The sequence below is a fragment of the Phyllostomus hastatus genome, unplaced genomic scaffold (assembly GCF_019186645.2).
Source record: "Phyllostomus hastatus isolate PE091 unplaced genomic scaffold, TTU_PhHast_1.1 phas_scaffold_585, whole genome shotgun sequence".
Taxonomy (NCBI): Eukaryota; Metazoa; Chordata; class Mammalia; order Chiroptera; family Phyllostomidae; genus Phyllostomus; species Phyllostomus hastatus.
In genome coordinates, this window is record NW_025334037.1 from 1,499,783 (window position 1) to 1,514,105 (window position 14,323).

General features: G+C 48.7%; 1 protein-coding gene across 1 annotated transcript in view; it reads left to right on the plus strand.

The window, feature by feature from the left end:
- The window catches only part of SWAP70 (switching B cell complex subunit SWAP70), a 67,784-nt gene extending 55,255 nt beyond the window's left edge, over positions 1-12,529 (plus strand). Inside the window, exons 8-12 of the mRNA XM_045825591.1 lie at positions 2,129-2,236; positions 3,720-3,886; positions 9,636-9,834; positions 10,739-10,835; positions 11,133-12,529. Of these exons, the coding sequence (XP_045681547.1) occupies positions 2,129-2,236; positions 3,720-3,886; positions 9,636-9,834; positions 10,739-10,835; positions 11,133-11,239 (678 nt within the window). The 3' untranslated portion in view covers positions 11,240-12,529. The remainder of the gene's footprint in view (positions 1-2,128; positions 2,237-3,719; positions 3,887-9,635; positions 9,835-10,738; positions 10,836-11,132) is intronic.
- Positions 12,530-14,323: the final 1,794 nt, after the last annotated feature.

A 14,323-nucleotide genomic window follows, 5' to 3' on the forward strand; every position in this document is an offset into this window, starting at 1 on the left:
CCATCGGGCATCCCTTGAAGTTCTTTTGGACCCAGGCTCCCAGCGGCATGTGTGTGCCCTGCCCTGTGGCAGGTGAGTGCACGCCTGAGCCGACGAGGCCTCGCTAGGCCCCTTGGATGGCTTCCCCACTACCTACTTTTATAGAATTCCTTAAGCAACTGATTTGGGATTTGATGGGCAAATGGTGAAAATTATTACAGATCCCTTAATAATCTAGCATTTTTTTTTCTTATCAAGAAGTCAAATTCTCCAATTTTCCATTGAAGAATTTTAGAAAAATACTGCTCTGATGAATATTTTAATCACCTGGAATTAGGTTACAGATTGTGAATTTTATATGACTTGCTAGACAGTTGATTCAGAAGAAGGAATAAGAAAAAGCATGGTATTTTTCAAATAAGTAAATAGATTTCTTTAGAAGGTTTACCCAAATAACTTTTAAAAAGACTTTTTTTTTTGCCCTGGCTGGTGTAGCTCAGTGGATTGAGTGCTATCCTGTGAACCAAAGGGTCACCTGTTCAATTCCCAGTCAGGGCACATGCCTGGGTTACAGACCAGGTCCCCAGTAGGGGGTGCAGGAGAGGCAACCACACACTGATGTTTCTCTCCCTCTCCCTCCCCTCCCCTTCCTAAAAAATAAATAGTTAATTAAAAAGACTCTTTTTTTAGGGTACTTTGAGGTTCACGATAGAATTAAGAAGGTACGGAGATTCCCCATATGCCTCCTGCCCCGACACATGCATAGCCTCCCCCACCCTCACCGTTCCCCGCTGAGTGGTGCCTCTCGAGTCTAGACTGACACGATCACCCCAAAGTCACAGTTTGTGTTAGGGCTCACTTTTGGTGTTCTACATTTTGTGGGTTTGGGTGAATGTATAATATAATGACATAGATCTACCATTAGAGTAAAAAACGATAAAACCCATTTTATCAGTTTTAGAGAGAGGGGAGGGAGGAGAAAAGAGGGAGAGAATCCTCATGTGGTTCAGTCTGTTGGTCTCGTGGAGCTCTGAGCCTCTCCTTACTCCTTCCCACCAACATCTCCATTGTTTCCAAGAGTATCTTCAGGCTTGAACTCCTCACACGGTTTTAAATCAAGTTAGTTCTTCGGGGAGAGCTTCAGAGCCCCCTTTCCCCCTGGGCAGACCACCTCTGTTTCAGTGCCCTGGAGCTGGAGTAGAGTCAGTGGTCTTGCTTCTCTTGGTGTGAAACCCTGCTGTATGAGCCTGTCACTAGGTGGTCACCTCTGGTCTCAATTTGCTTCTCCCAGTGTGGAACCTCTGCCCTCCCAGCGAGTTGGGAGAAGGGTGATAGTGTTGTCATCCCTGAGCAGAGCCTCTACCCCGTGAGTAGGGTGGTGGAGGAAGAGAGCCCCGCACCTCTCAGGCACTCTTGCTCAGAATAGGGTTTCAGCAACATGGAGCCGGATGGATGAGAAATACTGGCCGCCAGCCCCTCCTGGGGAGATACCGCGGCCCCGGAGTGTGAGCTGAGGAGGGGGTGCCCCGAACTCTTGGTTCCATTGCTTTGGGGTAGAGCTTCCTTCTCACTGATGCTGTGGGGAAAGGGAAGGGGCCGCACTGTGGCTCAGACACCGTAGACTCGCACTGTTCGTACTGAGATTTCGTTGATTTTCTTGAATCACTGTTCTCCATTTGCTGCGTGCCCTTAGGATAATTCTCAGAGACTTTAAATGGTTGTTTCTGTGTTTAGTTGTTGTTTCATTGGGAAAGGGGTCTGTGCAGTTCCTCATGTCCCCCTTCTGGAACTTGAGTGCTGGTAAAAGTTTTAAGGAATAACGTGTAAGATGATGAAACTGTACAGGGAGAACTCAAGAAATAGATCTCAAACCTCACAAATGCATCTGCAAGTGAATTTAACTCAATGACTCAATTGCAAAATGTTGTTCAGACTCATCAGTGGTCATCCATTTAACGAATTTCTTTTGTGCGTTGACTGGGAAAATTGTTGGAATAGAAATCTTGCAGATCTGAGAGTTTTTACTCTGTATTTGCTGGACATTAGGAATGTTTGGATTTGCGCAAATGTCTGTGTGGCCATTCTCTCTCCAAATGCGCTTCCGCTGTAACACTTCCCGCTTTTCTGTGGATGGGTTTTGATTGAGTAGAAACTGGAAGAAGCCGCGTCTCGGGCAGCAGAAGAAGAGAAGAAGCGCCTTCAGACTCAAGTGGAACTACAGGCCAGGTTCAGCACAGAGCTGGAGCGAGAGAAGCTTGTGAGTAGCCCTCAGCTGGGGAGAGCCGCCGCCTTTGCTCGCAGAGCCAGGCTGGCCGGGGGCCGGGGGCGGGGGGCCGGAGCGAGACCGTCTTGTCAGCGTGGCTCTGCTCCTGACTTGCAGTGGGCCGTTGAGGAAGTTATGTGTTTGTTTATTCGTCCATTACCAGTTTACTGAGCACCTTCTTTGTGCTAGCACCCTGCCAGGGACATAAAGGTAAAAGATGGAAACCTTGCTCGAGACTCTGGAGCAGACCTGTACGGAAGGGGCGATGAGTGCTGTGGTTGGGGCGGCCATATGGCATCCCTTTGCCTTCTTCCCCTTCTCAGAGAGCCCGGCTGGGAAAACTGCTGTGGGAAAAGTGCCAGGTTCCATGACAGGTTCATATCATGAGAACATACGAACTCTGGGCTGCTGCTCTTGGCAGCTGATTCCTCTCAGAGGTTCCCGTCCCAGCCCACTGGTTATGGGGCACAGGTCTTCTTCTCACACTGAGCTCCACTGTGGGGGGGAGTCTGAGCCAGTGCCTGTCACGCAGATGCTCGTCACACTGCCTTTAGTAACCTCCTGTCGCCCAGAGCTGAGATGGGCATGTTTGAGTCGTGAGAGCGAAGTGCACAGAGGAAGGCGAGTGTGACATAGAGGACGGCCACCCTCACAGTCAGAGGCCTGGGTTTGGTTCCTGTGCCCCTGCTCACTGAGCTTTCGTCCCCTCCATGTGCCTTTGCCAGAGTAGGGTTAGGGTTAGGGTTAGGGTTAGGGTGGGGGCATCACCACACCGTCTGTCTGACCATGACGGTGAAGTGAGCTAATACCAGGGGAACTATTTTATGAACTGTAGGCCCATAGGCTCATGTGCATACTATTATGTTTAGGATGTTCTTGTTTTTTTCATTGTGAAGGCAGAGATTCAAACTCTTAAATCCAGAAGGGAGAAACCATAAACTTGTTAGGACACTAAGTTAACTGCTCGAAGGGCACCCCCCTCTGCACACACCCCCACGCCCCCCCACTCAGGGAGGAGGGAGGCAGAAGGAGCAGGTGCTGGGCAGCCAGGTAAGTGCAGGAGTCTCTGCAGATCAGCGTTTCCTTCTCCCTGTGGCAGTTTTGACCCAGGAAAGGTTCATTCCTTTTAGAGAAGACTGTGGTGGTCCAAAACTTGTAGTAGCTTTAAGATAGAAAAGAACCTAAAGAGAAGTTATATGGGGAAACATATTTTCTTCCATGACTTGATTCTAAGTGTGGAGTGGACAGGGTGGAGAATTAGCGGGCAGGAAAACAGCACCGGAGTTGCCGTTTGTCCCTGGACTCACGAGTGTGGCCCTGGTGTTGGTCCTGGGAGTGCTGTGCTCAGTTGCTTCATCTTTCCTTCGGGGACTGAAGGACGACGGTCCGGCAACCCTTCAGGCTGGGTGTGGAGTGGGAGGGTTTTCCTGAGGATGGAGTCAACCCCCATTTAAATGTGACCCTTTTATACCACCAGATCAGACAGCAGATGGAAGAACAGGTTGCCCAAAAGTCCTCTGAACTGGAGCAGTATCTGCAGCGAGTACGGGAGCTGGAAGACATGTACCTGAAGCTGCAGGAGGCTCTTGAGGATGAGAGACAGGCCCGGCAAGATGAGGAGACTGTGCGGAAGCTTCAGGCCAGGTGCCAGATCAGTTTGTGTACTGTGCCTCTGGGAGCAGTTTCCAGTAGGGCCAACACTGGGGCGGGGAGGGCTCTCTGCGGAGGGAGAGACCCCGGGGCTGGGCTGCTGTGCTGCTTACACCTAGTCTGGGGCATGGGGAGAGCCTCCCTGGGACTGAGGACTGCCCTGTATCTATTTCAGAGCAGTCCTTTGGGTGTGTTGGGCTGGGTGCCCCCAGTCATGGACCCAGGGTCAGCTCTGGTGAGACCCTGGCTTTGGTGACATGTTCCCGACCAGAGTGGGGCCCGTGGTGCGGAGACAGGGGCCCACTTCAGGCCAGAGTTGCAGTCCCTTTGGGGGATGAGGAGGAAATACGCTGTTTCTATTTGGTCATTCAGGATTAGTGACATTCCTTAAATTATTATTATTTGAAATCTTAGTTTTTGAAGTTCCTAAAACCTAGATTTTTTTCCTTAGAGCTTTTATTTTTATTAATTAGTTAATCCTTCCTTTGAGCTTTAAAGTCAGGCTTACTGTCTACAGTGGTCATGTTCTCGGACGAGAGCCCTGGGTGCCTGGTCTCCTCAGTGGCAGGGAGGGCCAGGCGGCCTGAAGGCCCCAGAGGGAAACTCAGGCTGGCCTCCTCAGGTTCCAACTTGCTTCCCCGTTTGCACTACAGACGTTTACCCCAGCCACAGCAGCTGGTCAGTGTGGGAGCACTGCAGCAGGCGTGGAGCTGCAACTCCCTGCTTTGGGGACAGGAGTGAGATGGCCCGGGTGGGCTTTCCATGGCTGCCATTCCACAGGTGGGGCAGCAGGGAAGCTTGTTTGAGGTTTAGGCAGGAAGAGAAGGGAGGAGGAGGTCTTTGTTGTCTACTTTGCCAAAATGATTTAAAAAATAAGCAGGTTTGGAAAATTTTAATTCTATTAAGGAAAAATGATCTTCTGAATAGAAATGTAAGTGCCCCTCACATTGCCTGGCATCGATAGGTCCCCCAGGTCAGTGTGCTGTGATGTGACGGTTCTTGGGGCCGCCCCCACCCAGTTGCCCTTGGCAGTGATGGTAGCACAAGATACACAGAATGGGAAGCTTTGCGTCTCATGTGACTTCACAGAGAGGCATCCTCAGGGGCACAAGGTGGTTTCTGAGCCTCTCTGTAATTTGTGGTGTTTGGGGAGTTTACAGATAGATGGCTCTTGTGCAGAGAATTCACAGGTGAGCTATGGTACCTGTATTCTCTGCAGTTTTGAGAGAGGCCGATTACAGCACAGGAGAGAATTAGATCTCAGGGGAACCAAATACCTCTAGAAATTTATTAAAGTATTATTATTATTTTTTTTTCGAATGAGTGATCTTTTGAATAAGAGTTAATTTTGGAGAATAAAACTTGTGGTTTTTCTCATTCACATCTCCTCCCATTTCTTCATCACTTAGTGCAAGCCCCAAGTCCTGTGTGTTCCAGCTCATGATTTTCTCTCGTCCATCTACTTCTCTCTGATATCTGATACAAGTCACCATCACCTCTTGTCCATGCGACTACACGGCCCCTTCCCAGTCTCTCCTCACCAGGGTTCTCTCCGACCCCTTTTCCCAGCTGCAGTCAGACAATTGCTCCAGAGATATACTCTCTGTGGGGAGAATAGAGTGAAGTGGGTATGACTAGAGACCGGGTTAGCATTCTAAAGGCTAAGGTCAAGGACATCATCCATATCTAAAGCAAAAAGTTAGACATAGAGAAATACAAGTGTAAAAGTAAGAGACATGGAGGACCATTTCATGAGGTCCAATCTTGCCCATGAAAAAATGTGTACATTTATTTTTAAAAAAACACACAAAACTTGTGGTTTTTCACTAGTGGTAAATATCAGAATCACCTGTAAGTCTTCTAAAAAATACACATGTAGGGCCTGTCCCACACCGACTGAATCAAGGTATCTGTGGATAGGAACCAGGCATGAGTGTTATTTAAAAAACTCTGGCTAATTGTTTTGTACCCTCTGATTTAAGTATACAGCAAAATGGTTTCAACCTTTTGAATGCAAATGTAGCTATTATATGTGTGCCAATTTGCACCAATAGGCTGAAATTATTGCACAAAAGTTAACTTATTCTTGGTGTGCAAAGGCCACCTTATGACTATAATTATTTTACCATTCTAAGTTTTTTTTTTTTTTTAACTTAGTTTTTGGAACTTGACATGGGTAAACTGATGCCCTCTGGCTGGGCCTAGTTCAGAGGGTGGTTTCGTCAGATTGGCAAAAGGGGCTTTCTCCTTGCCCCCACTCCCAAAATAGGCTTTCTGGGTAGAAAAATCAAGAGAAGTCTTCCTGGGGTTGGGATAGACACATTTAAGCCTGGCACTAATTAAATGAGGCAAATCTTAATGTCAAGGGGTTTTTAGTTAATCCTTCTGGTCTGTTCTTTCAGTAATAGCGTGTCATTCCTGGAATATTTAGCATCTCATTGTTCTTCCAATAGATGACCCTTTCTCTGCCAGTGTTTTAAGCTTCCCCAGAGATACTTTATAGAGTAGATTGTTTAAATACAAGAACTTTGACTTGAACCATCTGGGTCTTGTCATTTTTTTAACGTTAAAATTGAAGTGTGGTTTTTCGATGTATAATCCTGAAGGCTATCCAGCCTCTGCTGAATGGGCACTCAGAAGAAAGCTGTTCATTTGATGTTGGGACAACTCAATTATTGGAAAGTTCTTGAGGCTGAGCCATCATCTGTCCTGGTATAACTTCCACCCACTACGTTTTTGGATCCGTAAGGCTGCATAGCATGTTTTAGTCTCAGCAACAGGTGCTGCGCCTGGCGCTGGGCAGGCACCCAGCAGGCGCCCAAGGGATATTTTATGAATGAGTCAAAGGATCCCAGTTCTACTCACTGGGGCTGCATAGAAAAACAGTCTTTCTTCCACATGATGATACTTTTCATGAATTTGAAGGCAGTTAGAAGCTGAGCTCTGGGTTGAGGCCTGGGTTTGATTCTCAGCTACTTTCTGTGTAATTTTATTTTTAAAACAATTTTATTTTAAAACGTTTTTAAAAGATTTATATATTAGAAAGAGAAAAACATCGATTTGTTGTTCCACTTATTGGCGCATACATTGGTTGATTCTTGTGTGCGCCCTGGCTAGGATTGAACTTGCAACCTTGTTGTATGTGGACGACGCTCTAACCAACTGAGCTGCCTGGTTGGAGCCTGTGTAATTTTAGAAAAGCTATTTCATTGTGTTGAGCCTTCAGTTCCTTATCTATAAACTAAGGGTAACTGCCAGCCTTGCAGGGTTGTTGCAAAGACTAGATGAGATAATGCATGAGATGTGCTCAGTGTGAGGCCTGGCATCCGGTAGGGAGTCACTCAGCCTTGGCTTCTGCTCCTATATCTCATTTGCAGATGAGGGAGACAGATAATGTGGAGAACGTCAAGATAAGCATTGTAAAGCTACTGACAGGCTGGCATGATGGTTTTAAAGCAAGGTCATTTAAAATATCAACAGTACAAGTACAGGATTCAAGAGACCTGGCTGATAGCAATTCATTTGAGAAGATTCGGGTTTTATTTCCTTGTGCTGGATTGCCAAAAACCTCACATATACCCAGGCAGCCTTAGTTAGTGTGGTGGATCTAGAGCACATGAGGTAATAGTGACTTTGTAATTGAAGAGCTGCTACTTAGCACTTTCTACACGATAGGCCCTGCCCTAAGCACCTTACACGCATTATCACATTTAATGCATCAGCAAACCTTTGATGTTGGATGTGGTTTCTATAACTTTTGTGTAAATGAGGAAACTGAGGCACAGAGAGGTTAATATTTTGGTCAGGGGCTTGTTTGCAAACCACAGAAACCAACCTGGTTTAGCCAAAGTAGTACAATAATGTTTTGGAAGGCTCTTGAGTAGACCACCAGTTCTGCAGAAAAGCAGGTAGCCTGGCCTGGAATGCAGGCAGGAACCCGGGGAGGCAGAGCCACCTGCACCACAGCCCAAACCAGGCCACTGCAGGAGTCATTGGGATGCCACCAATGCCAGCATTGGTGCCGTATGGTGGTCGTCGCTCCTGCTGTCACTGGATAGTGGACATTGCTGCCACCAGCAAGACAGATTCTCCACTGTTTCTGCTCCTTTGGGTCAGCTGCCTCAGAGTCAAAGATCCAGGAGGGGCGACTGGGAGCCAAGCCCTGCTCCGCTTTCAGCTTTCACTGTATCCTGGCTGCCAACGGGCGGGAGGGCAGCTGTCTGGCTGTGGCTTCTGTATGGGGAATGGGCCCTGCTTTCCATCAAGACACCTGCTGTGCCAGATTCTCTGGACAGATGAAGGGGCTTCAGACACTGGGCAGCCTAAGCACTGCAAGTGCCCACCTCCCCCTGGCCCCATACTTTCACATCAGAATGAAGACACAGGGTGCTTCTAGTCCTGCTCACTGTTGCATCCTCAGTGCCTAGGAAGGACCCCGGGAGGTGGGTAATAGACCCAGGCTGAGCACATGAATGAACTCTGCACTGGTCAGACCAGTGCATTTGCAGAGTTGTGCTCAGGCATGGACATCACATTCCAAGAGACATCTAAGGAGGGTACATATCTGTGGAACTGGGGGTAGTAGGTGGGAGAGCTTCTCTTAGTCGAGGAAGACCTTCCTAAGGATTGAGGCTGCCATAAATGAACTGGCCCGGTTTGTGAAACAGTGAGCAGCCTGTCACAGAGTATTCGAGCAGAGTGGATTAACCACCTGGCAGGATGTTGCAGAGGAATTTTTGCAGTGGTGCAGTTGGGGACTGGGGCGAAATGGTTGGGGTGGTCAGATAAGGGGTGTGCAGTCTGCTCCTTTACTCCCTCTGCTGTTGGTTTAGAGGAGCAGGCACTCTCAGGTAGCAGTGACTGGCCTTGTCACTGAGCGTCAGTCAAGCCACTAGGGATGTGCCCTGTGCTGGGCTGGCATCTAACCACACTGCCTGTACTTTGGGTACAGGTTTGGGCAGTATGTTCGTTTAGTTTATTTAAATACCATGTGTCTGGAAATTCCTAGGTGGGTAGCCTATTACTGTACATTTTGTGACATTTTGGAGTCCCACAGACCTGGGGTGAACCCCTTGCTATTTGTGCAGTTTGAGTTTCAATTGCTTCCTCTGTAACGTAGAAATAATGCCTTGTTCCGGGGTTCACATGATGAAGGTAAAGTGCTTGGCATGTAGTGGTTGTTCAGGTTACTGAACAATGGTGTCTATCACTATTCTGCCTCTTGTCAGCTCCTCCTTCCCTCACCTTCATTAGTTTAATTATCAGCCATTCTTTTGTCATAGGGTTTTACTAGATGAGATGGAAAATGTTTGAACATTGTAGTAACTGGGCAAATTTCAGAACTTGGCCCTACCACCTGCCAGGCGAGTGACCTGTACAGGTCACTTAACCTTGGTCCTCAGTGTCTTCATTGCTAAAATGTGGGTAATAATAGTACTTAAGCTATTGTGAGGATTAATTTAGAAAATAACCATAACTCTTGGCCCAGTTCATGGCACATTATAAGCCCTCCTTAAGTATCTCCGCCCCCCCAAAATGGATGAAACAGAGTTTGGGGGCAGGACACATGGGTGGTGTTTCCAGTCTGCTGAACGTGGGCCTTTCCAGCTCCTTGCTTGCTCCCAGTCAAATGAGAGGTGGATTAAGTGACCTCAAATGTTCTCTACTCTGAAGTGCCCCCCTTGCATTCCGGGTCGGGTGTGGTGCCCTGGGTGCATGTGATCCTGAGCTCCGCATGCTGCAGGTTGCTGGAGGAAGAGTCTTCCAAGAGGGCTGAGCTGGAGAAGTGGCACGTGGAGCAACAGCAAACCATCCAGACAACCGAAGCGGAGAAGCAGGAGCTGGAGAACCAGCGCATTATGAAGGAGCGGGCCCTGCAGGAAGCCATGGCACAGCTGGAACAGCTGGAGTTGGAGCGCAAGCAAGCGCTCGAGCAGTATGAGGTAGACTTGCCCCTGCAAACACATGCATTTGAATTTTAAAAACAAATTACAAAAAAAGATCACTTGCTTAACTGTCAAACGCTGTAGTAAGAATTTTTTATGGTCAATGAGGCGTATCAGAATCCAGTCAGGAGACAGAAGCCACACAGCAATTCAAACAGGGAAAATATAATATAAACAGGTGTTAACTGTGACGGGTTAACTACGGAGCAGTAAAGATGACTTTAAGGACACGGGAATGGCAGATGCGGGCAGCAGCCATTGCCTCTAGGACTGAGGCAGAGCACCTGGCGAAGGACACATGTGGGACAGGGTCCCCGTAAACCCAGTGCTGTGATCCAGACCTCCCTGTGGAGAGCTCAGCCGTGGCCCACTGGATGGCAGAACTCACTGGGCAGCTACTTCTGGGGCCCTGGCCGACGCTGCCCACAGGGCAGTGCCACGGAAACTCACTGCAGTGGGCATCCTGGGTGTCCCAGATACCAGGGGAGCTGCAGAGAAAAGCAGGGGCACTTGGAAGTAAAGGCCTTCATCCTTCAGTGTCCCTGTAGCGCCCTCTACTGACAGCCTAACCGGCACCAGCTGGTGAGAACGTGCCTCACAAGCAGACAATGAAAGGTGGATTGGGAACCCAAAGGAGTTAGCTCTAATGGGCACACAGGATTTTATACTCACCTGTAAATAGTGTGGATTAGGTTGTCTGGGTGGCCTCAGGCAAGTTACTTAACTGCTCTGAATCCTGGTTTTCACACCCGTAAGAAGGGAATGATACAGTTCCTGCTTATGGTGGCTGTGAGGGTTTGACAGGAAAATCCATAAGCACATAGTAAGTGTCCACTCATTGTTGTCTGGCTCTTAAACTGCCAGTGTGTTTTGCATGATTCAAAATCTCCTTTTGTTTCAGGGAGTTAAAAAGAAGCTGGAGATGGCCACCAGTAAGACGAAGAGCTGGAAGGACAAAGTAGCCCAGCACGAAGGCCTGATCCGACTGATAGAACCAGGTGACACACTCCCTGATGCCATCGTGTATTTATTCAGTTTATTTTTCTGTTCTATTGGGTAAAGTTGAATTGTGCAAAGAAACTTCTTCGGCCCCAATACACAGAAACCAAACTGTTGGTAAATTTCCCTTGCCTGACCTGCCCTAACAGACAAGAAGGCCCTGGTAATCCCCTCTGTGTGCATCTTCTAGTTGTTAGCAATTGAGTAGAAAAATTCCTGTTTTGTCTGTGGGAAAATGAATAGTGTTAGCTGAAGAACATAGCACTTCCTGTGGTTAGAGCATGTTTGTCTTGCAGGTTCCAAAAACCCTCACCTGATCACCAACTGGGGGCCCGCGGCCTTCACACAGGCGGAGCTGGAGGAGCGCGAGAAAAACTGGAAAGGAAAGAAGGGCACGGAGTGACCGGAGTGACCGCCGACGGCCCCGCAGCTGTGACGCGGGTTCCGGGTTCCGAGTGCGGCCTGACGCTTGGTGCGAAAGACAAAAGGACCTGGCTTTGCTGCTTCTGGCTCTTCTTCCTTCAGCCTCCTGTGGGTCCGAGCGCTGAGGAAGCCCTGCTTATCTTCCTGCGAATAAGGGCTTACCTGAAAAGGAAAAAAGTCGACATTGTCACACCCCTAATAGACTCTTTCTGTGAGAACTTCAGCTTCTGGAAACCCCTTTGCGCCTCTCAGCTTGTGGTGCAGTCAGCAGCGTGTCAGCGGCCAGCGGCGTGTTGGGGGAGGAGCGGGGCGGCACCCGGGGTCACTGGACGGTCAGAACCTCTGGGCCTGGGGTCAGGCGTTTCTTCGGCAGCACGTGTCCTCCTCCAGGTGCCCGCTTCCGAACCGCACTGGCCAGTCTGCGTGCCGCCGCGCGACCTTTGCTGCTCCGTGACAGAAGCCACTCCCTGAGCAGGGCCCTGCCTCGGCTCGGCGCCCGCGGCCTCAGTTGCGGTTGTGCGGAAGAGGCTTCTCTTCGGCGCGCAGTGTTACTGACCCGCATCCGGCTTCAGCCGCGCTGGCGAGGAGGCAGAGGTCCTTGTAGACAGCGCTCCGCTGAGGCAGATGCCGGAAGTCCTCGCTGAGCGTCGTCCACAGGCCCTCCGGCCTCGCGCGAGGTGACGCAGGGCCGAGCCAGTCCTGCCACAGAGGCAGGTTCATAAAACGGAGCAGAGTTTCTGCAGCGTCTCATCAACATTATAACAAAACGACATCATCCAAGGACATGCTGTATTTATGAATCAAAGCTCATAGATGAACTAAGTAAATCCCGTTTGGAATGAGAGTCTGATACTAACCGAATTCCTCCTAAGGTTTAAAATGGCTCAGCTGCCGAAGTGCTGGCAGGCCCCGTGGTTTTACTCCTTAGTTACTGTACAGAGTATTTCAGGAGTGTGTGCTTGTCATAAGAAGGCCCTTTACTTAATAAACTGGAATATGATCATTTATACGAATTATATAGGAAAAAATTTTTAAATGTATTTTTGTCATTTGCTGTGTTGAGAGGGAACAAAATATTTATAATTTTCAAACATTCTTACCTAAATATTATGCAGTGTAATATGCTGAACTTTCTTAATTTTTTGCTAATTTTCTTAAGATATATTAAAAATGTTTTGTATTTTTTTTAAATGTACTCAGTAAGAAAAAAAGAAAAAACCAGAACAACATACATTTAAAACAGTCTGGTTTAATAAAATTGCAGGGTAAAGTTGTGTGTATGTGTGTGTGTTTTTATATAGTGAGCTGGACTTGGTTTGGGGATACTTCCTGGAAACACTGGGTCTGGCGTTTGGACCCCACAGCTGTGCCCGCACACATTTGGCGAGGGCCTCGTGTTTGGCGTTTGAGTCACTGATGTGGGGAACCGTGGCCCTTGTGTCAGCGCACAGACGGGAACTCACGAGATGATTTATTTCTCCCCCTTGTTACCCTTACCTCCAAACCCTCTTACCTCCAAGTTCCCAAGTTCATTGTGTGCCTTTCAGTTTTTCTTTCAGTTTTACCAGAGTAAACTGTGGTTTTTTGTTTTGGTTGTACATGGTCACCAAGATTAAAACGCCCGTTGTGGATCAAGGAGGCTGCTCCATCCAACTTGACCGTGTCTTGGAACGTTGAGCTTTCCCTTCTCAAGGGAGAGAACACATTGGGCGGTATTTTTCCAAACTTGTTTCTCTATTGCTGTGGTTCTCACCCAGGCACGATTTTGCCCCCAAGGGGGCGTTTGGCAATGTCTGGAGACATTTTTGGTTGTCACCCTAGGGGTGTTACTGGCACCTGGTGGGTGGTGGGTCGAGGCCAGTGATGCTACCCAATGTCCCACAAGTCACAGGATAGCCCCTGGTTGCAAAGAGTCTTCGGTCTCAGTCGCCCACAGTGTCAAGCCTGCTCCACAGAAAGGCTGAGTCTGTTGTCCAGGACACAATGGGCTCTTGGGGGCAGGCTTTCCCTTGCAGGGTTGTCCCACCTTTTGGTGAGTGGGTCACACTGGAATAAGAGTTGTCTTGGGCCACACATTAAATACATTGTGCCACATCATCACAAAAAATATCTCAATGTTTTAAGTAAATTTATGATTTTGTGTTATGCTACATTCATAGCCATCCTTGAGCTGCATGTGGCTTACGGGCTACAGTTTGGATACCCCTGCAATATATCCCAGGGGTTGACCTCTGGTATGAATGGGGTGCACCTGGAAGGGAGGGAGGCCCACTGCCCTGCAAGGTGGCAGACAGCGATGGGCAGGAGCATCCGCACCGGTGTGGGGGGTTGTGCTTCAGAAACTGTAAATGCCTTTGCAACACAGATGGAAGGGGATTCCTTCGGATCTGTCCGAAGGTCTGAGGTGCGGTTGCTGAGGTGCGAAGCGTGAAAGCCGCTGTGACCCTGATTTCTTTCCATGAGTGGCTAAATGCAGGGAGGGTCTGTCAGAGCCATTCAGCAGCTGGTGATGGGTCTCGTAGGGTGCCGGTGCCCTTCATGTCTCGGAGTGCCAGTAAGGCACAGCTGCCCTTGGGGAGTGAGGATCAGGTTCATTAAGGCCAGACCCCATGGAAGGGGCAGGGGGATGAGGCTACCAGTTCATAGCAGGTGCTCAAAACTTAATGAAAAAGTCAGTCTTGGGAATAATAGTTTAAGGCATATGTTTCTTTCCTCTCTCCCTCTACTTCCTTTGTATACTCATTTCAAGACTTGGTGAAGTTACCCCTCAACTCTGGAAAGCTTCCTGGTCATACGTACTAAAGTCAATGACAACAGTTACCTCTGGGCCTGCAGCTCCACTTCCAGGCGAAACAGCCGCGTGTTCACCAAAGACCCTGCAAGAAGGGTCACAGCCACACTGCTTAGGATGGCCCCGGACCAGAAGCCACTCGAGGGCCCAGCAGTAGAGAACAGATCAGTGAGCTGTGGAGTCAGAGTGGTGCACTTCAACTGAGTAACACATCCCTGAGAGATGCGGCAACCTGGATGAATCTCACAGACCTTATATTGAGCAAAGACAACG